Below are 27,745 nucleotides of genomic sequence, written 5' to 3' on the forward strand. Positions count from 1 at the left end.
TGCCCACTCAAGTCGGTTACAACGACGAACTGGAGTCAGGTCAAGACCCCGATGAGGACGACGAACATGCAGATGAGCTTCCCTGAGACGGTTTCTGACAGTTTGTGCAGAAATTCTTTGCTTATGCAAACCGATTGTTTCAGCAGCTGTCCGAGTGGCTGGTCTCAGACGATCTTGGAGGTGAACATGCTGGATGTGGAGGTCCTGGGCTGGTGTGGTTACACGTGGTCTGCAGTTGTGAGGCTGCTTGGATGTACTGCCAAATTCTCTGAAACGCCTTTGGAGACGGCTTATGGTAGAGAAATGAACATTCCATACACGAGCAACAGCTCTGGTTGCCATTCCTGCTGTCAGCATGCCAATTGCACGCTCCCTCAAATCTTGCGACATCTGTGGCATTGTGCTTGTGATTAAAACGGCACCTTTCAGAGTGGCCTTTTATTGTGGACAGTCTAAGGCACACCTGTGTACTAATCATGGTGTCTAATCACCTGTGAGGTGGGATGGATTATCTCAGCAAAGGAGAAGTGCTCACTATCACAGATTTAGACTGGTTTGTGAACAATATTTGAGGGAAATGGTGATATTGTGTATGTGGAAAAAGTTTTAGATCTTTGAGTTCATCTCATACAAAATGGGAGCAAAACCAAAAGTGTTGCGTTTATATTTTTGTTGAGTGTATATATAATATATTATATATATATATATATATATATATATATATATATATATATATGAGGTTTTGTTTTTTTGTTGGTTTTTTTTGTTTGTTTGTTTTTGTTGCTGTTGTTTTTGCTAATGCCCTGCAGTAGGCCTGTCCAGGGGTAGGGCATTAGCAAAAAAAAAAAAAAAAAAAACCACACACACACACACACCCTGCCTCTCACCCAATGACCTCTGGGATAGGCAAACATTCTTCTTCTGATGGAATCAACTAGAACAAATACCAAAAACCAAACATTCACTATGGCCAAAACTATGTATTGCTATCTGCTGCACTAACACAAATGTTGTATATATACAAGGATAAAAGTAGCTACATTTTTAAATAATAATTATAAATGATGCATAGTGATGCCAATAAAATGTTATACTTCATATTAAAAGGTAACTTACAAGATTACTGGAAATCTAATTTAACGTGTGTCACTTGAAAAAAATTCAGTAAGAAACAACTCAGTAAAAAGTATGGGATGAGCTCAAACGGGTAAAATTTCAAAAGCAGGTCACAAAATGTTATAGGTCCCAATATTTTTCATAACACGTGAGGTCTGGATCACGTGGTTTGCAAATTTCCACATAAAAGTAACAGTTTGCAAGAGCAGCGGACAAAAAAGTCTTCTTTTTACCATGGATAATAAAGTGGTGTCAAGTTTCTTCCCGCTGATTGTTTACTTGCCGACGCCTTATGACGTCAGGACCTGAAGCGAAACCTGAAGGAAAAACTTACCTGTCCGCTGCAGATCAAAGGACGAACAGCCGAGAAAACCGGCTTTTAGACGACCTGTTGGGTTCGAAGCGCCGCAGGGTGACCCGCTGCTTTACCACAACTGACATGTTTTAGTTCCCACGGGAAACGTGGTTACACTTCTAAGTTTTTTTTTTTTTTTTTTGGCTGAAGTGCACTTCCGGGTTCGCACAGCAGACAGTTTGGAGATTCTCAGCTGGTACTGAGCGCTGAAAATAAAACTATGGCGCTTGAAATGCAGTCCATTGAAAATAATCTTCATGATGGAGCAGGGGTGAGTCCATTTGTTAATATACTGAATATATGATCCACAATGAGATGATTAAAAAATTATTAATAATTGTTTCAGTTGTGTTTCATGTGCAACATATTCCTGTATCTTTTTATCTTTGTGCCACAGCAAGCATTAACATAAATGTTTGTCTGTTCTCAGATCGTAGTGGATAATGGGGATGGTGGATTACCTCCAGAGGAACACCATTTACTTCATGCCCAGGTGAGGTCACGTGCTGTTCAGGGGGTGTTGGGATGAGCTAAGGTTGGCGATTTCAACATACATAACAACCTGCATGTGAATGACCCCTCGTCCCCTTAAAGAGACTAGTACGGTGGATTAGTGGTTAGCACTGTTGCCTCACAACAAGAAGGTCATGGGTTCGATTCCCACCTGTGGCCTTTCTGTGTGGAATATACAGGTTCTCCCCGTGTTTGCGTGGGTTTCCTCTGGGTGCTCCGGTTTCCTCCCACATTTAAAGACATGCAAGTTCGGTGAATTGGAAACTTTAAATTGCCCAGGTCTCCCTTGCAAAAGAGATCTTTATTTTAATTCTCCCTGTTGACATATCCCATAATCCCTTGCACGCCAGAGAGTCGCTGCAGTCAAACAACATTTAGAGAATCCACATGATGACAATTGTAAATTAATATTATACACAAAAAATGTATTTTTTTTTTATGCTTTTCATCACGTTAATAAGAGACTGCATCCCATGATACCCTGGAAAACTTGCTATAAACAAATATAACAAATAATCCGTGTCTGCTACGTTTAATCTGCGTGGAATTTAATAAACGCAAACCGACTTTCAGACATATTATATATATTAGTCTGGAACAAAGAGGACAACGGTGTTGTAAAGAACAATAATCAAGACGTTAAAGAGCAAACTCACTTTCCCCCAGAACGAATGATCAGCGAGCGTATCTCACAGCAGCTCCATTGAAATAACGGAGAGGACAGCCTGTGATTCTCGCACTATTTACAAAAACAAAAGCAATAACTGTCTATAAACCCCAGAGAATATATTAGAGTTTTAGGCACAATATAAAACTATTTTTATGTTACGATGTTAATGGTGTTGTCCATGTGCAGCGGTTTAAAGTGCAGCATGATCAGAGGTCTCAATGTAGTTCTCAGTCTTACTGAGATCTCACAGCACGGTGAACTCTCTGAAGTTTTGTGGGATTTGAAACTTCAGTAGGGTGAATGGGACTAACCTGGTTAAATTAAGGTTAAAAAAAGACATGAGCTCCCCAAAAAACATAATTTGTGATATTTTGAGGGAGTCTAAAATATTGGCAAAATGCTTTTTTTTCCACATGCATTTCCGTGTTGTTTTTATTGTATTGTCACAGTCATGGATCATGTGTAAAATTAGGTTATTTGTAATGTAAATCAGGTCATCGCCTTTATATAGACACTATATAAACTGTTATTACATGGCTACGACAGTACGCGCAGTCTGATTGGCTGATTTCCAGTCTGATATTTTCTCATACAGACCTCACGCTCGGTTAATAATCCTTTATTATTGTCAGCACTGTGTTGGCTAATAGTTTTTAAATGGTCTGGTTTTAATGTTCCTGCGTTTGTGTGGTGTCATCGATTGGTTTGTTGATGGGTGTTATAGTATTTCAGGGTTATTTTACGCATGTTAATGCAGACTTAATTCCTTGTTTAGATTTGATTCAGATTTGATGCGTGTGTGGAGGTTGTATGTGATGTGTGTATAATAGGCATGTGGAGATTAATCAATATCAATCGGTATCGAGATACAAACGTGCACGATGTGAGTGCATCGATTCATTTGACGGGTTGAATCGTGTTGCATCACTCGCTGCCTGCTTGCATCGATTTTTTTCCCGATACACATTGAATGCAAGACGGACGAAAGCTAGAAAGCACATTTCTACCACAACAAACATGATGACATCATGATTCCCTTATCAGTCCTTCAGTTCGGGACACTAGAGTGGCCATTGTTTTTGAGGGTGTTTATTGGGAAATTATCATTTCTCTATGTTGATTGCAGACTTGCAGTGGGGCTGCTTGAAGCAACGAAGCAGGGCTTCGACCCACTGTTCGCAGGTTCTCTGCTTCACTATCAACGGCAGGTCCTGAGTGTCTTCATTAACCCCTCTCAAAGCCATTTAAAGATGTCAATCATGAGTCATCTTTGTGTGGATTAAAGTCACGAACTGGGACTCTCATCAAACGAGAATCGTCCTGGCCGTTCCACACCGGAGTTTTATGCGATGGTTCTCTAGCGTGAGCACCTCACGCCTGCTCAGAGGAGCTCAGCCCGAAGTTGTCCATCAAATAAAGTAAATAATAATAATAATTATTATAATATCCTCTGTTTTGTGGGACTAAGTGCACAGCTCCAAAGAGCTGCACAGAGTTCAGTCTGAAATAATAACTTCAGAGCGAATCGCCGTTTTAAATCAAATGACACGTCTTTCCAAATGTTATAATGCAAACAAACTAAACCGACCAAAACCGTTTTTTTCCCCCAAAATGAGACATCCTGTGTTTCTTATGAATTACATGCTGGCGTGCGGCGCAGCCGGCTGTAAGAGCTCAGCTCAGAGTCTATGGAGTTTCATTTGTGCCATTAATATCTGAAAGGAAATGCTTTTGACAAAAACTTCATATTTTGTTTATTTCTATTTCTGTCCAGAGATCAAGGATCCATCATGTACATCAAGGATCCAGTGACCATGTACAGATTTTATTGTTTTTATTTATGTCCAGAAATCAAGGATCCAGTGACCAATTTCATATTTATTTACTTTAAGACTCAATAAAATGTTGTTGACATAGAAAACCTGTAAAGCCTACTTTTAGTACACGGAAAATTCACAAGAGGTATTGATTAGGGAATCGATAAAGAATTGGATCGATAAGCGGAATCGATAATGGCATCGATATCGAGAAAATCTTATCAATACCTTCATTAATCGTATCGCACCAAATCGCATCATATTGCATTGTGAGGAATTGAATCGCCATCAAATACATATCAAATTGCATTGAATCGGGAACTGGGGTGAATCGTAATGTCATGTATCGCCATATGTATCGTATTGCTGGTAGTGTGTCGAGGTGCGTATTGAATCGTTGTCAGTGATGAGATTCACATGCCTAGTGTATATCTGTTGTGCTTGCATGAGGCAAGTAGCTGCACAGGTTTGTAATAATGGATGTTGTTTTGGGTAAGTCCTTGCTCTGAGGCACATGGAAGCACTCCCACCCCCTGCCATAAGTGAGCATCCCCGAAAGCCACGGTATAGTTCACACACTGATAACAACACACTCTGTTCAAGTACAATGTTCAGTCTATGAAAATGTTGTGATAAAACAAAGACTTCTAGCTTCAATTTTTAATGACTGTACTCATGTGAAATTCTGCCTGAAAAGGAGGATCCACAAGCACGCAGCCGGTATTGTGTTCATCGGAATGCCCACCCCTCCATATATTTCAATACAATCTTTAATTTCATCACAAATAACTCACCTGCCAGACCCAGATGCTTTCTGCCCAACCCATTCTGCCTTGTGCGCAACTCTCGTACTGCAAATTCTCAAATGGATATTGTCATGTGATTACTAGTAAGTAAGTCCCTTCGGCTGCTCCCTTGTTTGCACTCGGGGTCGTCACAGCAAATCCAAGGTGGGTCTGCATGTTGAACTGGCGCAGGTTTTACGCCGGATGCCCTTCCTGACGCAACTCCACATTACATGGAGAAATGTGGCAGGGGTGGGATTTGAATCCGGAACCTTCTGCACTGAAACCAAGCGCATTAACCACTTGGCATTAACCACCCTGCTGTCATGTGATTACTACTAATTTTTTTATTTTATGTTAAATTAGTAGTGTCATGTGATTACTACCAATTTAAAATAAAAAAAACATTGTGTGCATCAATTAAAAAAAAAAAAAATAAATGAATAATAAATAAATATTTCGCCTTGCAAAGCAAAAGTTATTGTGGGTCATCCAGTCATTTACAGAACTTGGGAAAAACCAGTGCACACTGAGCACATTTACATGACCATAATAATCAGAGAAGTGTTAGTAATCAGATAACTGTAGTAATCTGATCTGACATGTTCACATGCGTTTTAGTAATGCAGCAGAAGAAACACAGTGTATAAGGGAAGAAGCCCAAAAACAAGCTGTGAATGATCACCATTTGCCAGAGGAAGGGAAACAACTAGAGTTTGAAAAGAGTCAGGGGCCTTTCACATAAGTGTCATTCTGACACTTACGTGAACTCGAGCATAAGTGTCATTCTGACACTTATGCTTGGGTTTTTTGCAAAAGTGAACACAGCAACAATGCATCTGGATGTGCAGAGAGGGTGTCATTATGTGGCTTTTCGAGCATCCAGTGAACAACCCCGACAATCGCCTTCATGAATTTGCGACAAGAAAAAGCGAAACACTCAGCATGCAAGCCATAACCACAAGATTAGGAGCAAAAGTAGAAGAATGAATGATGGACATCACCCTGCGGGGAGGAGCTTTTTTCAGCAACTGGAGTGAGGCCAGGCAGACCCACAGACCCGTCAAAGAGAGACAGCAGCTGGTGCGATTGTACACACACACTCAATTTGAAATTCTTCACTTTTGGATATACATACACACCCAGTTTGAGGAATGGAGCTTCTGCAAATTTGTCTGAGGTGAGTGAGTTATCTGAAAATAAACGAGATGTAGTGCACTGCTGAACACTGAAGTTGTATCTTCAGGGAGGTGATAGTCTAGTGGTTAAGGTGTTGGGCTTGAGTCCAGAAGATCATGGGTTCAAATCCCCGCCTGACTGGAAAATCACTAAGGGCCCTTGGGCAAGGCCTTTAATCCCCTATTGCTCCCGGTGTGTAGTGAGCGCCTTGTATGGCAGCACCCTGACATCAGGGTGAATGTGAGGCATTATTGTAAAGCGCTTTGAGCGTCTGATACAGATGGAAAAGCGCTATATAAATGCAGTCCATTTACCATTTTATTTATCTGCTAATGTTAGCTGAGCCTTTAGCTGCAGAATCACTCACTCAGTCGAGCTGAGTGAATGTTTATATTTTTAAATAGTTTAATTTGTTTTTATTTTTACCAAATCTACACAATAGTTTTTTTTAAATTGTTGCTGCTGTGACAAGAAGTCTCAACTTTATATAACTTTTTTTTAACTATCTACTAATCAGACCTTAAAGAAAATAACACAGTGCTGTTTCATGTATCTTTATATTTTAAGAAATGTATTTCTTCACTTGTCCCACATCAGGACTGTTTCAACATTTGTTGTGCAGAGAACCTTGTGAATCCAGATGCAAAAACATCCAGTGATGGAGATGAACATCAAAATCTGAAGTCCAGACGGAAGATGAGAAAATCTCCAAAAACTCCACCAAGACGTTGATGCTGCAGACCTTCATCTGGTTAAATGTCCTGAGGGTCCAGCTCACCTGTCCTCTCTGAAAACTCACACCTGTTGTTGCGCTTCAAAATTAAACAAAGGCTCTTTAAAGAGCAGCTATTTTACTATTTGAAAAAGCTGTATCCTTTTATATTTTAACATTAAATTAATGAATCGTTAAACGTGTCCTTGAAGTCAGTGTTCAGTCAATAAGACATTTGCACAGGTAGAAGAAGCCCCACCCCTATTGTGCATAAATTCAAAGCATTCACAATCACTACAATAGTCAAATTCATATTTTAGTAATTACTCTGTCTTGATTACAACATTAAAAGCAATCACATAGTCAACGAAGATGTAATTAAATGTTGAAATTACTAAATAAAAAATTATTTCATCATGAGGTTTATGTCACAATCAGAAATCCTAATTAACAAACACACTGCAGTCACTGTTACATCCTCTCCTGGTGTGTTTAAAATATACAGTATATTTAGATTTATTTGCCATCTTTTTTTCAGGTGGAAATGCAGATAGGAATGAATGAATCTACCAGACTTGCTATTTTGTATAAAAATAAATGTCCACGGTTCAGTATCATGTTAATCAAGAAATCTACTCATCTGAAACAACAACAGCTAAGTTATGGTTTTAATTTACAGGAACTCTTGGTCCAACGGAAGCTGCTATCTGACGAAGGCCTTTTGGCCGAAACGTAATTATGAAATAAAACAGCGGCTAGACTTCAGTATTTTGAGTGTGCTATGCTTTTTCTTTATATTTGAGTTTTTCTGCATGTGCACCTCAGCGGAGGATCTTGGTGTGCATTTTTTTTTATCTATTTAATTTAATTTACAGATGAACATCAAAGATTTCTAAAGAATTGTTATTTTTTTTTTACTTAAAGCTATTTTAATTACAAGTTTTCAAATGTAAGAACTTTTTTTTTATTCAAAATGTGCAGTGATCAGAAATTAATCTTGAGGTTAAAAAATTGTAACGGCAGTTTTTCTACGAGTGTTTAAAAAAAAAAAAACTAAACCAAATGTGTGCTTCCTTTTGTGGTTGTTCTGTTCTAAAATAATCTGGACTCATCACCCTGTGTCATGCTGCAATAGTAGCTATTGTCTTTTTTGCAAAAGGAACTTCCTATCTTTCACATTCTGTCTTCACTTTAAATATATTTCCTAGAAAACCATATGAAGTAATGTTCTGTTTTCAGTAAAGACCGCAATGATGCAGCATGTGTGTGTGTTGTTTTTTTTTTTTCCTCTTAGCCTGCTGACAGGAACGGAGAGATGGTAGGTGGAGCAGAACATAACAGAAACTTGGAAGATCAAAATGTCAAGAAGCAGGTTTGTAAATATTTAAAAAATTATGATGTATTTGTAGTGTCATGGTTTTACAACTCAAATGTTTTGTATTTTACACTTGGAGAGTTTTTCTGAAGGCGTGCTAATGTAGAAGTACCTCATTTTCAGTCATCTCCAAGGGTTTCGGACTCCTCTGTGTCAGTATGGACTTATAATATTTGTAAATGTTGTATACTGACCGTATGGTTCCGTAAATGATTTGTAATTGAACAATTCTACTAGTCTTCACAATGCAGCAAGATGTGGAGGGAACTGAATGACGTTGTCTTCTGGAGGGTCAGGCTATGGGTGGTCCTCGTCGGCATTGCTGTCCTTATCTTAAGTGTGATTCTGATCTCACTGGCCTTATGCTCAGGTACAGTTTTACAATGATTGAGTTGTATATCTATTAATATTGTTTTTGATCAATCAATAAACTGATATGTCTAGGCAACCTGCCAGCCGTAAGTCCAATCATCACAACTTCATGTCAAATAAGAAGTCAAAGTTTGGTAATTTAGAGCAGGAACTTGTATCTTTTCAAACATATTTGATATATTTGAAATACATTGTTTTGGTCATTTGGAGGTGAAAATGTATTTCTTCATTTTATGCATTTGAAAATACATTATTTGAACATTTGAATCAGTTGAAAACCATCAAATAAGAAACACTTGAAAGAAGGATGTCTGGAATTGCTTAGATTTTGTGGCAAGATGATGGTCTCATGGTTAAAGCGGTGGGCTTGAGACCAGAAGATCCTCGTTTGGGGTGCCAGTTGAGTGCATTGCATGGCAGCACACTATCATCAGTGTGAGAGTTTGTACATGAATGGGTGAATGTAAGGCATCATGTTAAAGTTCTTTGAGCTTTTGATTCAGATGCACAGTAAAATTACCAGTGTTAAATTAACACTGCCAGAGAACATATGGTCCTGTCAGTGTTAGTTTTACACTGGTGATTTTACTGTGTGGAAAAGTGCTATATAAATGCAGTAAAAATATGATTTCATGGTTATGGACAATGTTCAGTCTAATTTTTCATGTGTCTGGGCATACACACAAGCTCCCTGAGTACACCGAGGACCACTGTGAGCAACATCAGATGTGCACGCTGTGGCCACACACCAGTATCACACCTGTTCAGAACTTGGGATCATAGCAAGTTACATGGCTTGATAAAAGATTAAAATTACAGTAGCAATTTCTATTAGTTTACTTTTAATAAAAGTGATTTGGCCCACTTAAAATGAAAAGACAAAAATTTTGTTGTTCGTGAGATCAGTGGTGGTTTTTAATACGGGCGATGCGGGCCATCGCCCAGGGCAGCATTTATGGGAGACGGCACCATGAGGATGAGCACTTAAACAAATAAAAAAAAATTCATTGCCACTGCAAAATGGTTTTCTTGTCACTTCGTGTAGAATTGGCAAATTGATGCCCCCTGCAGGCAGCTGCAGGCACCCTGCTTGCTGTCAGAGTGCACAGAAGTAATGAGAAGGTGAAAGAAAGGGGAGGGGCGCACGGGGGACAGTTCACCTCTGGGTTTCTCTGTAAGGGACACGGGGAGGGGCGTGATTCGTGGCTCACCTCAAGTCTTCCAAATAGCGCACATCTCATTCAAAATCTTATAAATACAGGCATATAATTCCTGCGCTTTTTTCTGAATTGTGTGAAATGTCCTGGCGCAGTCGGAAAGATTTGGCTGCATCCCCAGCTGGGTGCAGCCAAATCCTCTGCATGCGTGGCAGGACACCAGGGACAGGGGCTGTCCTCCTGTGCAGTCTGCAGATCATCCAGCAAACGAGGCAGGCAGCCAGTTTATAAAATAGAAGGTGTTTGAAAGAGGACAGACGGGGTGTAAGAACGGGTTTGAATCTCACCAGAGAGGACAAACTGCCCATTTGTGGAAAAAAGTTTGCAAAAAGGACAGCCTGCCTATTTGTAAAGTGAGCTGATCTTATGCTGTGTTCACATTACTGGCTGAGCTGACTGAATCTGACCCTTTTTTGTGTGCCTGGAAGAGTGTGTTTTTAAAATAATTTTCCAGCAGCTGGCAACTCTTTTTGTTGTCATGTACACTGACAAAATAATAATAATAATAATAATAATTCTGAAATTTAAAAAGAGGCGTATCTTCATAATTAACAGGTTTATTTGATGGAGAAAAAGAATCACATTTAATTTCATTGGCATGGGAATGCTAGTTTTCAGTTTAGATTTTCTTTTGACCCACAGATGAAGACCAAAAATTAGGGAGAATAAAAGGCAAACACTACATTATCAAATTTCTGTCAAACCTAAAACTTTAGCAGATTAGTTAATGCTAAGAATTTACACACTGAGCCTAATATTTACAAACATCAAGCTAAAAATTTAACTAAATGTTGATTCAAATATGCACCTTAATAAAAGAGCTAATTGTTCATCCCTGAAAGACAGATTAATAAAGTGTCTGATGACAGACATTTAGCATGTAAGAGCAGTTGACTTGAGACTTGACTTGGGACTTGCAGATTGATGAGTTGAGAATGACTTGACAGCGATTTACTCCCACCTCTGCCACATTATATGTCTGATCACAAAGATTTCAAACTATCTATGACTGAATGTTACAGAGTTATGGGATAAAAACATTAAGAATGGTGACAAAGGTCAGTTTCAATTTGTACAGTGGTCAAAAGTTAAAGTTGCTCCAATTTTGGTAAAAAGTGGTGCAAATAATTGGTTGAACTAATAGGATTAATAAATGGAATAGTTTTGACTGTGTTAAATGCTTGGTTTGCTAAGTAAATGTCAAACAATGTCACTGTACATTGGATTCTATGACATGTGACATATGTTACCCTGTAATGTCAGAATTGAGCATGACACATGGTGAAAACTATTCCTTTTTAAAACCCTATTAACATAATGACATTCAGAATGTCCTGATAGTAGGTAGCCAGATTATAGTGAATACATGGCAGATATTGCAATACAGTGGCATAATATGTCAGTGTATCGATATAAAAAAGTATATGTCAGTGACAGTCTTTTTGGAGAGCACAGCAGATGAAGTGCCTTTGTTAGCAAGGAAAGGTTTACTGACCGTGACATCACAGATGATGTTGTGATCTTTGCAGAATAAAGGGATGCTTCCATTGCACCGGTGGAAAAGCTGAGTGAGGAATCGCAGTGTCTGGGTTTGCAACTGTCCTGGATCAAGAATAAGAACAAGGCTTTCAGTGACTTCACATCACTAGTGTATACGAGGTCTATTAGAAAACTAACCGGCAGTTTTATAAAAAAAAAAACCTATATGGATTTGAATCACGTGCGATTACACCAGACATGCTTGAACCCTCGTGCGCATGCGTGAGTTTTTTCACGCGTGTCGGTGACGTCATTCGCCTGTGGGCAGGCTTTGAGTGAGCACTGGTCCAGCTTTCTCGGCTGAAATCCTTTGTCTGAGACGCTGCTGAAGACGGCGCGCGTTGCTTTATCAAAATTTTTTCAGGACCTGTGAGGGATATCCGAGTGGACACTATTCGAGAAATTCAGCTGGTTTTCGGTGAAAACTTTAACGGCTGATGAGAGATTGTGGAGTTTCTTTCGCTTTAAGGACAGCTCACAAAGCGGATTGGCGTGGTCGGAGGTGGCGTCCGTCTGGCTGTTTCGAGCTGAAAACATCCTAATTTAAGGCTCTGTTCACCCAGGTCGTCGTCAGAGAACAGAGAAGTTTCATAAGAAGTCGGCATGAGGAGTTTATGCGGACATTCCACTGTTAAAGGAGATTTTGTAATGAAAGAACGTGCGGGCAAATTCGCCGAGTCGGTTCCGTGACGACGACGCAAATCCGTCTGCGCCGCAACAGGAAAAACACCTCCGTGTTGAAAACATTTGTAAAATTCAGGCGGCTTTTGATGGCTTTCAACAAGTGAGTAACTGAGAAATTGTTTAACAGCTGGGCATGTTCCAACTTGTCCGTTAAGGTTTCCAACGGAGGTGTTTTTCCTGTCGCGATCCCCCGCGGTCGGGTCCGGCCCGACATGCGAATCTGCCTGCACGTTCTTTCATTACAAAATCTCCTTTAACAGTGGAATGTCTGCATAAACTCCTCATGCCGACCTCTTCTGAAACTTCTCTGTTCTCTGACGATGACCTGGGTGAACAGAGCCTGAAATGTGGAAGTTTTCAGCTTGAAACAGCGAGACGACAACGCCTCGGAGCGCAGATTGCCATCATGCGCCGTGGGCCATCCTTAAAGCGACACTAACAGACCAAAATCTCTCATCAGCCGTTAAAATTTTCACCGAAAACCAGCTGAATTTATCGAATGGTGTCCACTCAGTTGTGCCTTACAGTTTTTGAAAAACTTTTTATCAAACAAAGCAGCAGTCTCTGAGCCATTCCTAAACAATGAAAAAACGACGAGAGGGTGGGCCACTCCTCACTCACAGACTGCCCACAGGCGAATGACATAACCGACAGGCGTGAAAAAACTCTTGCATGCCCACGAGGGTTCAAGCATGTCTGATGTAATCACACGTGATTCAAATCCATATGGTTTTTGAAAAAAATAATAAGGTCGGTTAGTTTTCTAACAGACCTCGTATGTGTGCAGTGAAAGAGTTGAAATTGTATTCACTTATCTCAAGAGTGACATTCATGTCTCTGGATCCTCACCATTTGAGATCTAGAGACATCTAGGATGAGCTTATGGAGTCATGTTGTCCCTGCACAGAGATGTTTAGCAATGTTGATACCACTTTCTTAAACAATTTTTATTATATACAACCCCTGGCAAAAATTATGGAATCACCGGCCTCGGAGGATGTTCATTCAGTTGTTTAATTTTGTAGAAAAAAGGCAGATCACAGACATGACACAAAACTAAAGTCATTTCAAATGGCAACTTTCTGGCTTTAAGAAACACTATAAGAAATCAGGAAAAAAGATTCTGGCAGTCAGTAACTGTTACTTTTTAGACCAAGCAGAGGAAAAAAATATGGAATCACTCAATTCTGAGGAAAAAAATTATGGAATCACCCTGTAAATTTTCATCCCCAAAACTAACACCTGCATCAAATCACATCTGCTCGTTGACATTGACCCTATGCCATGACATTGACCCTGTGTGTCTTTTGCAAGGAATGTTTTCACAGTTTTTGCTGTATGGCAAGATGCATTATCATCTTGAAAAATGATTTCATCATCCCCAAACATCCTTTCAATTGTCCAAAATATCAACGTAAACTTGTGCATTTATTGATGATGTAATGACAGCCATCTCCCCAGTGCCTTTACCTGACATGTAGCCCCATATCATCAATGACTGTGGAAATTTACATGTTCTCTTCAGGCAGTCATCTTTATAAATCTCATTGGAACGGCACCAAACAAAAGTTCCAGCATCATCACCTTGCCCAATGCAGATTCGAGATTCATCACTGAATATGACTTTCATCCAGTCATCCACAGTCCACGATTGCTTTTCCTTAGCCCATTGTAACCTTGTTTTTTTCTGTTTAGGTGTTAATAATGGCTTTCGTTTAGCTTTTCTGTATGTAAATCCCATTTCCTTTAGGCGGTTTCTTACAGTTCGGTCACAGACGTTGACTCCAGTTTCCTCCCATTCGTTCCTCATTTGTTTTGTTGTGCATTTTTCGATTTTTGAGACATATTGCTTTAAGTTTTCTGTCTTGACGCTTTGATGTCTTCCTTGGTCTACCAGTATGTTTGCCTTTAACAACCTTCCCATGTTGTTTGTATTTGGTCCAGAGTTTAGACACAACTGACTGTGAACAACCAACATCTTTTGCAACATTGCGTGATGATTTACTCTCTTTTAAGAGTTTGATAATCCTCTCCTTTGTTTCAATTGACATCTCTCGTGTTGGAGCCATGATTCATGTCAGTCCACTTGGTGCAACAGCTCTCCAAGGTGTGATCACTCCTTTTTAGATGCAGACTAACGAGCAGATCTGATTTGATGCAGGTGTTAGTTTTGGGGATGAAAATGTACAGGGTGATTCCATAATTTTTTCCTCAGAATTGAGTGATTCCATATTTTTTTCCTCTGCTTGGTCTAAAAAAGTAACCGTTACTGACTGCCACAATCTTTTTTTCTTGATTTCTTATAGTGTTTCTTAAAGCCAGAAAGTTGCCATTTGAAATGACTTTAGTTTTGTGTCATGTCTGTGATCTGCTTTTTTTCTACAAAATTAAACAACTGAATGAACATCCTCTGAGGCCGGTGATTCCATAATTTTTGCCAGGGGTTGTATAAGTTTATCAAAGCACACGGTGACAAACCATTATCACAGTCATGGAAAAATACAACTAAATACAACAGGCAAGACAGCTTTTTTTTTTTTTTTTTTTTTTTCTTTTCAAGAAAAATGGTGCTCTAAATCTGTGTGCGTTTACATAACAATATGGATTTGGTCAGATCTGCCCATGCATGTACATCAGCAGAAGGTTCCACATCTTATTTAAGTATTTCAGTTTATCATTGCTGTGGTATCTTATGTATCAGTGTAATGCATTCCTGATTTCACCACATCCATACTCAAAGATATACCATGATGAGTGTCGGACATAGGTAAAACGCTAGTCTAGGTACACCTAAGATAGCTACAAGTGGATTTGGGTTCCAGTTCTTCTTGAAGGCTTTTGAGAAACATTAAAAGATATTAGACCTGTAAGAAGACAATTTGTGCACAACCAAAGGCAGTGAGTAAGCCTTACAGAAGAACAAAGGTGAAAGTCTTTGGAGAACTGGTGTTTCCTGTCTTACTATATATTGGCGAAATTTGGTTGCTAACCAGTAACCTAAGGTGACTATTGGATGTCTTTGGTACTTTGTTTTTTTGTAGCGTTGCAAAGGTAGATTCAGATGAGGGCTATTACTTGCACTATGAGCAAGTATTCTGGTACAACATTTTGGCCATATGTTGTGTGTATCTGGGGATGATCTAGCACGCTGGTGCCTTAGTGATGAGAATGCCAGCAACTGGAAAATTCCATGTTTCTCCTGTCTATGGCAAGTTGACAGTAAATTTTGAGAAATATTGTGATGACATGGTGTTTCTGGAGGCACAACACAAAGTTGATGTTTGTGTTTAATGTAACAGTGCATTATCTCATATTAAGCACTTATTTCATTTGTTTGTCTTTGAACAGTGATTCATGAGGATGTGGATGAGAAGTATGACCGCTCGTCATTTATAATTCATCAGTATTTCAATGGGAGCTTCCAAGTGAACAGCCAGAACTTTGCAGAGAAGCTGAGCAGTCATTGGTCCAATGACAGCAAAGTATTAATGACTGAACTTCAAGAAAAGGTTTGGCTGAAGCTTCTTGCATCTGAATCTTGTCATTAATGAAATAATATGAAATCGTAATGCATAGAATAATAATTTGTATTATAAATGTATCTACATTATAATAGCCAAGTGGCCTCTGTGTGCGAGTGTGTATGGCTTCGATCACACAAAAACCGAGGATAACTGACATTTGCTGTTTGGTATGCTTATGTATTTTGGGTCAAGGATAAATGCTGCGAAAACAAAGTTGATAAGACTAATATTTTTGGAGAAATTAGCCATTTTAGCTAACCTGTAAACAATGGATGTTCTGCAATGCACCATGGGAGTTCGGGGTTTGGGGATTTTGTTATTGTGGTTCATGTTAGTTTAACAGTGTTGTTAGTGTCATTGATGTATTGTGTTTTTGTAGTTCAACTGGTTTAGTCGGTGTAGTTAATTCTCATATTGCCGTTACCACGAGTGAGTAAAGTTTCATGTTGCTGGTACTATGAGTGAAAACTGTAGTTCTTTGGACAGTTTTGCCTATTTCTCTTTGCAACACCTCTCAAGCTCCATCAGGTTGGATGTGATGGTCTATTGGTTCAGCGTTGAGCTTCAGGCCAGAGGATCTTCGGTTCAAACGCCAGCCAGACCAGAAAATCATTAAGGGCCCTTGGGCAAGGTCCTTAATCACTAGTTGCTCCCAGTGTGTAGTGAGCACCTTGCATGGCAGTACCCTGACATTGGTGTCTTTGTGTGAATGGGTGAATATGAGGCATAATTATAAAGAGCTTTGAGTTTCTGATACAGATGGAAAAATGCTATATAAATGCAGTCCATTTACCATTTTGGTTGGGGAGCAGACCCATTTTCAGATCTCTCCAAAGATGTTCAATTGGATTCAGGTTCTGGACTCTGGCTGGGCCACTCAAGGATATTCACAGAGTTGTCCTAAATCCACTCCTTTGATATCTTGGCTGTGTGCTTAGAGTCATTGTCCTGCTGAAAGATGAACCGTCACCCCAGTCTGAGGTTTTCATCTAAAATGTCTATGTACATTGCTGCATTCATCTTTCCCTCAATCCTGACTAGTCTCCCAGTCCCTGCCACTGAAAAACATCCCCACAGTATGATGCTGTCACCACCATGTTTCACTGTAGGGATGATGCCTGGTTTCCTCCAAACATGACGCCTGGCATTCACACCAAAGTGTTTAATTGTTGTTTCATCAGACCAGAGAATTGTTTTTCTCATGGTCTGAGAGTCCTTCAGGTGTCTTTTGGCAAACTCCAGGCAGGCTGCCATTTGCCTTTTACTAAGGAGTGGCTTCTGTCTGGACACTCTACCATACAGGCCTGATTGGTGGATTGCTACAGAGATGGTTGTCCTTCTGGAAGGTTCTCCTCTCTCCACAGAGGAATGCTGGAGCTCTTAGAGCGTGACCATCGGGTTCTTGTTCACCTCCCTGACTAAGGTCCTTCTCCCTCGATCGCTCAGTTTCGACAGTTGGCCAGCTCTCTGGCCTTCCCCAGATTTTTGCCTTGAGGCAATCCTGTCTCTGAGGTCTACAGACAATTCCTTTGACTTCATGCTTGGTTTGTGCTCTGACATGTACTGTCAACTGTGGGACCTTATATGTAGACAGGTGTGTGCCTTTCCAAATCATGTCCAATCAACTGAATTTACCCCAGGTGAATGGTAAATGGACTGCATTTATATAGCGCTTTTCCATCTCTCAAAGCTCTTTACACGTCAATGCCTCACATTCACCCCGATGTCAGACTGCTGCCATGCAAGGCGCCCACAAACCACCCGGGAGCAACTAGGGAATAAGGACCTTGCCCAAGGGCCTTTAGTGATTTTCCGGTCTGGCTGGGGTTTGACTGAAGATCCTCTGCTCTCAAGCCCAGCACTTAATCACTAGACCATCACCTCCCTGGTGGACTCCAATTAAGCTGTGAATAACATCTCAAGGATGATCAGTGGAAACAGGATACACCTGAGCTCAATTTTGAGCTTCATGGCAAAAAGTGTGAATACTTATGTACATAGTAAGTAAGTAATTAAGTAAGTAAATTTTATTATATAGCACCTTCACAGACAAGAGCCACAAGGTGCTTCAACAACATAAAAGCAGAGTACACCACACAAAACATCAGACAATGGCCGAGACATAAAAACATAAAACAAACATAGGATAACAGAGCAGCCTAAAAGCTAAGCAAACGCTTGAGTAAAAAGAAAGTCTTAAGTTGGCTTTTAAAAGTATCGACAGAGTCCAGTGAGCCGCAGAGAGAGTGATACATGTGATTTCTTAGCTGGTTTATTTTTTATTTTTAAAGGGTGATCTACAGTTATTCCTTGATTTGCACAACTTCCACTCTTAAATGTAAATATTGTTATTGATTGATTGATTGATAGATAGAGGGGCTTTATCGAACATGTACAAATTATAAGTAAGACAGTCGGATCTTAATAATTAAACACCTGCAAATTCTAAAGAACATAATGCTCATATGGCCACAGGTATTTTAGCATTGTGTTATACCCTATTTAATACTGCATACTGCAATAGGATATTAATAATTAATTAAACAACTTGCAAATTATTAAGAACACAATGCTCATATGGCTGAGGGTATTTTAGCATTGCGATATATTTTTGTATTACTTAAAAGAATCTAACTTGATATAGAAATACAATTTAATGGCCTCAGAGTTTTACCTACAACTGCAACAATCTGAACAAGTTCCCCCTTATAATTTCAAACTTGAAAATCCATTACTTCAAAATTCTAACACTTCCCCAGTGGACACTGAGACAACAAAGTTTTAAAACCAGTTTTTACAGATCTGCTGACAGACTTTGCAGCCTTTTTTTTTTTTTCCAATGTAGCAGGTCCGGTGTTAGTCATAGTGATTCACTGTCATTGTCTTTACTTGTCTTAACCCTGCCAGCTGACGGACCCTCTACAGATCCTCCCCGGCTCTGGGCCGATACTTCTCCACAGCTGTAGTGCACACTTTCAGGTAGGCATTTTTCACCAGTGGATTTATACTTTTATTGTTTTTTTCAATGACAAATGTGTGCTGAGCTTCAAATATGTGCAATTTCATTGTTTTGTTTTGTTTTGTTTTGTTTTTTGTAGCTCCCACGGGAACGGTTTCTGCCGTGGTTGACTACGGACTGGTGTTTGTCTTACCTGCAGCGCAGTGCGATCAGTTGAAGAGTTTCACATTGAGCTGGGAGATGGTATACAATGTACTCAGACAGTTTCTGTACGACCAGGAATAGATGATCCAAGGACTTTATACATTGATCCACAATCACTCAGAATGATTTAGAGACACGGGACACGAGTGCGTCACTCATCGTGGAAGTCAGCAGACATCACTTTGCAGTATGGGACTTTGTGCAAATTAATTTCCACGTGTGGCTTTGACTCGTGAACTCAAAAATGTCCACATGCCTGCAAACCACTAAGGATCAAAGACAAACCTGATGTTGTCATTTAGTAGAAATGGCCTTTTAACAAATAGTAAAGCTCCCACAGAGGGTTAAAAGACACGTGACTCTTCAGTCGCCTGATTGTTCTTATGACATGGTGCATGTTTTCCCCCAGGAAGCTGCACACCCACACACTCAAGCCCACTGTAGCTAAGCTGTGAGAGCAGGTTCTTCTTCTGGGCTCTTTCATTTGGGATCTTCTCTAATTTACACAGGAGGAGTCGTAGAATCAGACTACTTTTACAGGCAGTTTTCTTGAAATAGGTCAGGGGATGGATACATGAACATTCCCATCACTGAATATGTGTTGGACTTCATTTATATCATTTATTAAATAATACCAAAAGTATGGTACTGTACGGTAAATCTGGAGACTGTTTTCAAAACTGAGTGATAATACAAAAAGGACACTAGTGAGGGAAGCTATCAAACCACTTAAGGAGTTACGAGCATCTGTGGCTGTGGTTGGTGAAACTGTGGATAGTGCCATTTTTTTTCAATGTCTGCTGCATAACTGGTTATGCAGCTTCATGATGGAACGGAACAGAGAAGGATTTTTATGCAACAAAACAGATCATATCTAGGCTTGCTTCTCCAATGTGCCTTCTGGCAAACTGCAGTTGAAGTTTCACATCTTTTTAAGATGTCCTTTTCCGTGCCACTGCACCATGAAGCCGTATATCTAATGATGTAACGGACAAAAGTTACACTGTGTGCAGTTTGTACAATCACAGCCACAGAAGCCTGTAACGCTTATAGATTTGCCTTGGTGACTTCCGTCACTTGTCTTCTTCTTGCACGGTCACTCAGTTTTTGAGAACTGCCTCCTCCAGACAAAATTTACCATACAGTACCCAGTGGTGGGCACAGCTAACCAAAAAGTTAGCTTTGATAACCGTTAATCCACTAAATGAAAAGTTAATTTTTATAAAGCTAAACTGATAAACCCCTAAAAAATTTAGCGGAAGTTACAGATAAAAGCTAAACCGATAACTTTCAATATTGATTTTAGTACATTAGCAGCGTTTAACACAACAACAAGCCAATGCTTTTCTCTCAGATCAGCCTTCCCTCAGCAAAAGAGCTGGTGACCATAAAGAAAGGAAAGAGAAGAGCAAAAGGAAGAGAGAGGAAAAAAGGATCATTTCTTTCACGCCATACAAACTCACCGGCGTATTACACAAGTCATGCACAGGCAGACAGTTTTGTCTTATGGTTTAAAAATTTTAAACAGAATAATTCTGGACAAGTATTGAAATTAACATCACTCTGTCATTATACAAAGTGAAAATATCATATGTTTTCATTTTAAAGTAATGCACTAATTTTGAAGGTTTTAGCATTTAGACACACATGCCGCAATGCATAATGGGTAAAAATGGGTAGTTTCCTGACATGAGTTGTTGGTTGGTTGGTATAACCAGTGGTGGGCACAGTTCGGCTAATCCGATAGCAGATAATTATCAAAGCTAATGTTTTTGCTTGCAGATTAGCTTTTCAGATGTGTTTTAAAACCATCATTGAAACAATTATCTTCCAATAAATTTAGTTCCGATAACTTTTAGTCCAATAAAATACTCACATTTTTTTGCTGGTAAAGTGAGCAAAGTTTAACAGTCAAAAACGTTTGTAAACCCTAAAATCAAACATTTTAGTCCATCTATTATGTGTTTATTTATGGCAGAATGGCTGTCGCTTGCTGAAGATGTCATCATTAAGCGCGAAATGTGATTGGCTGGTCGACACAGGGAAAGTGTGGAAAGTGTAGTTCAGGTTCACGTTGGACGTTACAGTGTTACCATCCCTTGTCCCTTGGAAATTGCTGCAAAACCCCATCAACTTCATGCAAAAAGAATTATTTAAATATCTAAAGGACACTGGATTACTTCATCGCATCTAAACAAATGACTATGGCTGCCAGGAGTTAAGGTTTTGTAAAATCTCAGAGATCACTCACCAGCCGGTAGGTGGCAGTAAATGCATCTTAAGCTGGTGCTGTCCACCGTTGGATCCGAAAGAAGAAGAAGTGGTAGTGGATATTTTACCGGACCCGGCAAACTTACAGCTGGCGATGTTTTTCCAGATCTTCTATCTGATTGGCTAATTCAAATGACATCATCTGTACCAGAAACCTGTGATGAAATCAGCTCCAGCAAAGTTGAACTGGAAGATATTTGGCCGTATGTGGCTTGCGCTGTTTTGCCGGCCGTCTAAATTTATTCACAACGGAATATGGCTGCGGTCGGGTGGGGAATTTAAAGGCAATCGGAGTGTAAGATTGTCCTTATTTCACATTCATGATAGTAGCTCAATATTGGTGATTTTCATTATTGAAAATTGGCATATTTTCCATTCACTATTTTCAGGGGTGGACTGATCGGAAGGTTTGCAGACATGACACTGACAGAAAAAACAGGATAAACATGTGCCGACATGGACTTTATGTATTTTCGTTTTATTCTGTCTTGAATTTGCGGTTTTGTTTATCACTCCCTGCCCTACACAGAAAATACCAGACTGCAAAATTATTTCCACCACGTTGAAAATCATTTTCACCACATGGTGGAAATAATTTTGGGCACGGCTATGCCACGTTTTTGAGCTGCTTTTAGCGTCTGAGAATCCCTCCGGCAGTAGGTGATTTTCTGTTCCGATTCAAAAGACTTTATGGCACCCAAAACGGCATTTAAAGATGAAAAATTAGCACAAACACTCAATGCTGAGGGCGCCGCCATGTTGAAATAAATTCTACGATGATGTCATTTGAACTAGCCAATCAGAGAGGAGATCCGGTCAAATATCGCTAGGTGTGTGTTTGCCGTATCCAGCAAAATATCCACTGCCATTATGAATCCCATTATGAATCAGATGAATCCCATTGAAACTAACAGGTAAGAATTTATATTTACTACATGTATTTTACTCTGCCAGTCAATGCATTAATGGACATATTTTGGTTGTTTAAGCCGCAGGGTTGAAAGCGTGTGAAAAAAGCAACAGCTTTTTAGTTCATAAATGACGGTGTATCTAATACTGAGATAAACTGTGACTTCTAATACTGTGCTTTTGAAAGATGATGACAGTGTTTGGGTTTTTTTTTATTCATTCATTTTTCATGCGTTCTTGTGTGTTTGTGATCCTTGAATTTACCCAGCAGCCCCTGCAGCGCTTAAAGTGAAACTGGTTTCTCTGATGTTGCCACTGATCTGTCCCTAAATCAATACTAAAAGTTGTCTGTTATCTATAATAAAGATAAATGTTTTAGCAGTTTATCGGTTTATGGCCATAAAAGATAACTTTTCAGTTCGCTGATTCATGGTTATCGAAGCTAACTTTTTGGTTAGCTGTGTCCACCACCGGGTATAACACACAACTTATTGAAACGTGTGGTGAGTTTTACAAATAAATCTGTATCTGTAAATATGTATTTTTTAAAATTTGTTTAAAAAAGGCAATTTGAAAACTGAAAATTCTGTTTAAGTGGATTCAGCACTTTCAGCGAATGTGTGGCAAATGCTGTTCATACTGCGATGAACACTGCCATCTACTGGCCAGTAGATGGCAGTGTTCATGGCAGTGTGACTTGTCTCAAGAAAACTGGCAATAAAAGTTATGACTCACTTTTGGTATAATCCATTTATTTTAACGTTCATAGTTTTATTTGATTTATGTCACACTGTAGATATTAGTTTTTACTGTGAGATTAAAGGACATTGTTTCAGAAATTTGAATATAAAGATGCCTGAATTATTATTATTTTTTAAAAGTCATTACAAAATTCAGACCTGTATCAAGGGTTCACAAACCTGCGAGCACCACTGTTTGTAAAGGCTGATGGTTATAAGGGGAGGCATCAGCAGCTGGTGGGACACATGATGGACAGGTGAGATGCAACTGAAATATTAAGAGCTCAAGTGCACGAGGCAGAATCAAATCAAACTGACAGAATTTTTTTTTTTTTTTGAACTTTTTATTTAGCCATTTAAAACATTGAACAGAACATTTCTTGACATCTCATTTCCCTTAAAGTAAGAGGGTACACTCCATACATATATGATTTAGGGGTATGGTGGATAGAGTCTATACATGGTGACTAGGGTAAACTTTTCACAATCTAATGGGGGGATAATATTTTGTTACATTTCTCGTTAAACCTCCATGTATCTCGAGATGCAAGTCCATTTTTGTTCAAAGATGTCCATAGATAGCTGGAGATTTGCAGTCAGCTGCTCCTTATGTAAACATTTTCAGTTTCTGTTTCCATTGTTCTATAGTTGGCGGTTTACCTCTTTCCAATTTACCGTAATCATTTTCTTTGCTATCAGCAAGAGGATCCTCAATATGTATCGCTGATTAGTATTATATAGATCTCTAGGAATAACTTCCAGTAGGAACAACATAGGTTCTGGGGTAATATTTATTCCTAGAATAGTGTCTGTCTCTTTTTTAATGTTGTCCCAATATTCCTTTATTACCGGACATTCCCAAAAAATATGTGTTGTATCTCTTATATTTCCACAGTTCCTCCAACAAAGTGCTGTAGTAGGTTTCTTTGCAAATGAAGAGGTGATAAGAGGGGTATAAAAATATCTAGTTTTCGCTTTCCAGTCGAATTCCTTCCACAATTGGCTTGTTAATTCCCTTATGGCAACCTATACATATATTGTTCCATGTAGAATCTTCAATTATTATATTCATTTCCATCTCCCATTTTTCTTTGATATAGTTTGTGTTTTGTAAAGTGTCTGTTTTCAACCTTTTGTATATATTAGATATGTGTATTTTTGTTGGAAAGTGTTTTTCCACAATGCTGATAAAATACTCCTCCATCTCATTTGGGGCTTCACTCATCATTCCCTATTCTTTATGGCTTGTAATATAATGCCTAATCTGAAGATATCTATAGAAGTCATTCGACGGAAGATCAAATTGTTCTCGAAGTTGGGAGAAGGATTTGAGTTCTGTTTCTATAAAGAGTTGGTTAATTATATGGAGGCCTTTTTCTGCCCATCTTCTAAACCCATTGTCCCACACCGAAGGGGGAAAATCAATATTTCCTACTATAGGCATAGCCCTTGAGATTGACTGAGGCCCCCCAAGCGCTTTTTTAACTGTTGTCCAAATTTTTAAGGTGTATTTTATCCATTCATTCTTTAAGTTAATCTTTTTGACTGACTTTGTGTCCATAAAGGGTAGTATTGATAAAGGAACGCCCTCAGTTGAGTTTTGCTCTATCTGAGTCCATATTGTTTCCTGATCGTTTCTAAGCCATGCCACAATTGCATTTATTTGTGCTGCCCAATAGTAGTTTTTAAAATTTGGTAAACTCAGGCCTCCTCTATCCTTAGGTAGATGGAGGCATTTCAGTTTTATCCTCGGCGTCTTCCTTTGCCAAATAAATGTTGATATTAGTTTATCTAACATTTTTAAGGTGGAAGCAGGTACTCTTATTGGGAGGGATTGGAACAAAAAAAGAAGTCTGGGCAATAAGTTCATTTTTATTGTCTCTACCAAATAAAGACAGAGGAAGCACCTCCCAACGTGTCACATCTTTCTTTAATTGTCTAATTAATTTGTTATAATTGGCCTCAAACAATTGAGTGGAGTTGGGTGTAAGAATAACTCCTAAATATCTGAATCCTTGTTTGGACGAGTGAAAGGAGACGCTATCATTCAATTGTGTAGGCCAAGTACCCGAGATCATCATAGCTTCTGATTTAGTCTCATTAATTTTGTATCCCGATACTGACCCGTATTTATGCAAGCATTTTATAAGTGTGGGAATGGAAAGGACAGGGTTTTTTATAAAGAGCAAAATATCGTCCGCGAATAGGGCTATTTTGTGGATTGTCCCTCCTTCATCTGCTATCCCTTGAATCTGCGTGTTTTGGCGTATTGCCTCTGCCAGAGGTTCAATACTTAAGGCAAATAAGATGGGAGATAATGAGTCTCCCTGTCTCACACCTCACTCAATCCCGAAGGAGCTAGAGCAATGGCCGTTGACTCTTACTTTGGAACGAGGTTCTTTATATAGAAGACTAATCCATGACACAAATTCCTTTCCAAAACCCATTTCTAACAATGTCTGTCTCAAAAATATCCAGTCAACTCAGTCAAATGCTTTCTCCGCATCTAAACCGAGAAGCATTGACGATTGCTTCTCCCTTGCTGCAATTGTTTGCAAATTCAGAGCTCTTCTAATATTATTTGTTCCATGACGTCCTGGTATGAACCCCGTTTGTTCTGGATGTATTAATTTCTTAATATTTTTTTGAATTCTGGTAACCAATATAGAGGTCAGGATTTTATAATCCACGCATAAAAGGCTTATTGGGCGGTAACTAGCACACTGAAGAGGATCCTTTCCCTCCTTATGTATAACCGTTATCATGGCTTCTGACCATGAATTTGGGGGATTTCCTGATTTCAGTGCGTAATTGTATACTTTACATAATACAGGAGTGAGTTTATTCATAAATATTTTATAGTATTCACCTGGGAAACCATCTGTTCCTGGTGATTTATTATTTTTCAGTTTAGTAATAGATTCTTTAATTTCATTTTCTGTAATAGGTTTTATTAATAGTTCTGCTTCCTCACTGGTTAGTTTATTCAATTTAAGGGGCTTTAAGAATTCTACGCTCTCTTGTCTCCTAGATTCTGATTCATCTGTCCTATATAGTTGTTTGTAATATGTTGCAAAGGAGTCTGATATTTTAGTTGGGTCGGTTTCTATCTGGTTAGTTTCTGGGTTCCTTATCTTAGGGACTGCGCGGTTAGATTGGGTTTTTCTAAGTTGGAAGGCCAGTAGCCTACTGGCTTTATTACCCATTTCATAGTATTTTCTGTTGGTGTATCTAAGAGCTCCCTCTGCCTTATATGTCAAAAGTTTGTCTAATTGTTGTCTAACCTTTTTTATTTTGTTTAGGGTGTCTTTATTTCCATATTGTTTGTGTTTCCCTGTTAATTTTTTTATTTCTGCTTCCAATCCTTGTTGTTTTACAAGCCTTTGTTTCTTTATTCTAGATCCTATAGATATAATCTTCCCTCTAATTGTGGCTTTACTGGCGTCCCATACAACTGAGGGTGAAACACTACCATCATCATTAATAGCAAAGTATTCAGTCAGAGCTTTTTGTATTTCTTGTCTAATATTTGTGTCCATTAATAATGAAACATTAAGTCTCCAGTGTTTAAAGTAGTTTTCTGCTCCCAGGTTAATTTTCATGGTCACAGGGCCATGATCCGAAATAGTTATTGGTTCAATTGTACACTCTTTTACCCTGTGGAATTCGGTTTTTGATAAGCAGAAGAAGTCTATCCTCAAATAGCTTCCGTGTGCTTGAGACATAAACGTAAAGTCTCTCTCATTAGGGTGGAGTTGGCGCCAAATATCTACGAGGCCCAGTTCTTTCATCATGTCCGACAGCCCCTTAGCCATTTTGGATTGAGATAATCTTATTGTAGGTAACCCGTCTAGCTTTGAGTTTAGAGTGCAGTTAAAATCACCCCCTATCAGTATGATCCCCTCACTTTTTTCCGCTAATAAAGACGTTATTTTTTTAATAAAATGTGGACAGTCTTCATTTGGGGCGTACACATTAACTATAGTTATTTTCTTTCCTGCAATCATGCCCATCACCATCACATACCTTCCTTCCTCATCTTGAAAGAATTTCTCATTATTGTAGTACACAGATTTGTTAAACAATATGGCAACCCCTCTCTTCTTTGCCCTCTCGCATGATGAGCTATAAACCTGATTTACCCATTCTCTCTTCAATTTTAAATGCTCCACCGTTGACAGGTGTGTTTCCTGTATCAGAGCAACAGAGCAATGTAGTTTCTTTAATTGTCCCAGAATTTTTTTCTTCTTGATCTGGTTGTTGATTCCTCTTATATTATAACTTATGAAATTCAACTCAGTCATAGTCCCCATAGAGTCTCACCATATAATTCTCTACCTGTTCACCCTTAGACATCATATTGAAGTTAACCCCCAACCAAGTGATATCAATTATGTATGTCAAGAGAACCAAAACACCAAAAACATAAGCAAAAGAAAAAAAAAACGCTTCCACTACATCAATCTGACATATCAGTTGAGCTATGACCATGTCAGATCCCCGTTGGTATTGGGGCAGAGAGGTGTGATCTACCTTCTCTGTGGAAAAAAGTACATACAATGCAAATATGACCAATGTTACACTAAACTGTAAGAGAGGTCCAGCAGAGTGTATACCACTCATAGGGTCAGCGTATCCGCCTTGGACCATCTATCATATATCCTTGTTTTGTGACAACAAAATATACTCAAATCATAGAACATAGTGACGCTTATTGTGTTCCTTTAAGTCCGTTAGATGTATCTACTATAAGTCCACCAACCTTATCTCTATGTTAGTTAAAATATGCTTATTGTCCACCTTA

General features: G+C 39.0%; 1 protein-coding gene across 2 annotated transcripts; it reads left to right on the forward strand.

Annotated features, from left to right (window-relative positions):
* The first annotated feature begins 1,363 nt into the window (after window positions 1–1,363).
* Window positions 1,364–19,344, forward strand: LOC117508653. Of its 2 annotated transcripts, XM_034168455.1 has the most exons (8): window positions 1,370–1,511; window positions 1,622–1,742; window positions 1,902–1,964; window positions 8,442–8,519; window positions 8,760–8,892; window positions 15,683–15,843; window positions 18,766–18,837; window positions 18,957–19,344. In XM_034168455.1, exons 2-8 carry the CDS (start codon window positions 1,692–1,694, stop codon window positions 19,032–19,034), a joined length of 636 nt encoding a protein of 211 aa, XP_034024346.1. In that variant the 5' UTR covers window positions 1,370–1,511; window positions 1,622–1,691; the 3' UTR covers window positions 19,035–19,344. The 2 variants fall into 2 exon arrangements, with proteins under 2 accessions (XP_034024345.1, XP_034024346.1); XM_034168454.1 differs by having other exon boundaries at window positions 1,364–1,742.
* The last annotated feature ends 8,401 nt before the right edge of the window (window positions 19,345–27,745 follow it).

Source organism: Thalassophryne amazonica, chromosome 4 (genome assembly GCF_902500255.1).
Source record: "Thalassophryne amazonica chromosome 4, fThaAma1.1, whole genome shotgun sequence".
In the NCBI taxonomy this organism is placed as follows: Eukaryota; Metazoa; Chordata; class Actinopteri; order Batrachoidiformes; family Batrachoididae; genus Thalassophryne; species Thalassophryne amazonica.

Coding starts and splice junctions, on each gene's coding strand:
- LOC117508653 (XM_034168454.1), top strand. CDS start 1,692: ATGGCGCTTGAAATGCAGTCCATTGAAAATAATCTTCATGATGGAGCA. Junction 1,743..1,901: donor ATCTTCATGATGGAGCAGGG/GTGAGTCCATTT, acceptor GTCTGTTCTCAG/ATCGTAGTGGATAATGGGGA. Junction 18,838..18,956: donor GCTGTAGTGCACACTTTCAG/GTAGGCATTTTT, acceptor TGTTTTTTGTAG/CTCCCACGGGAACGGTTTCT.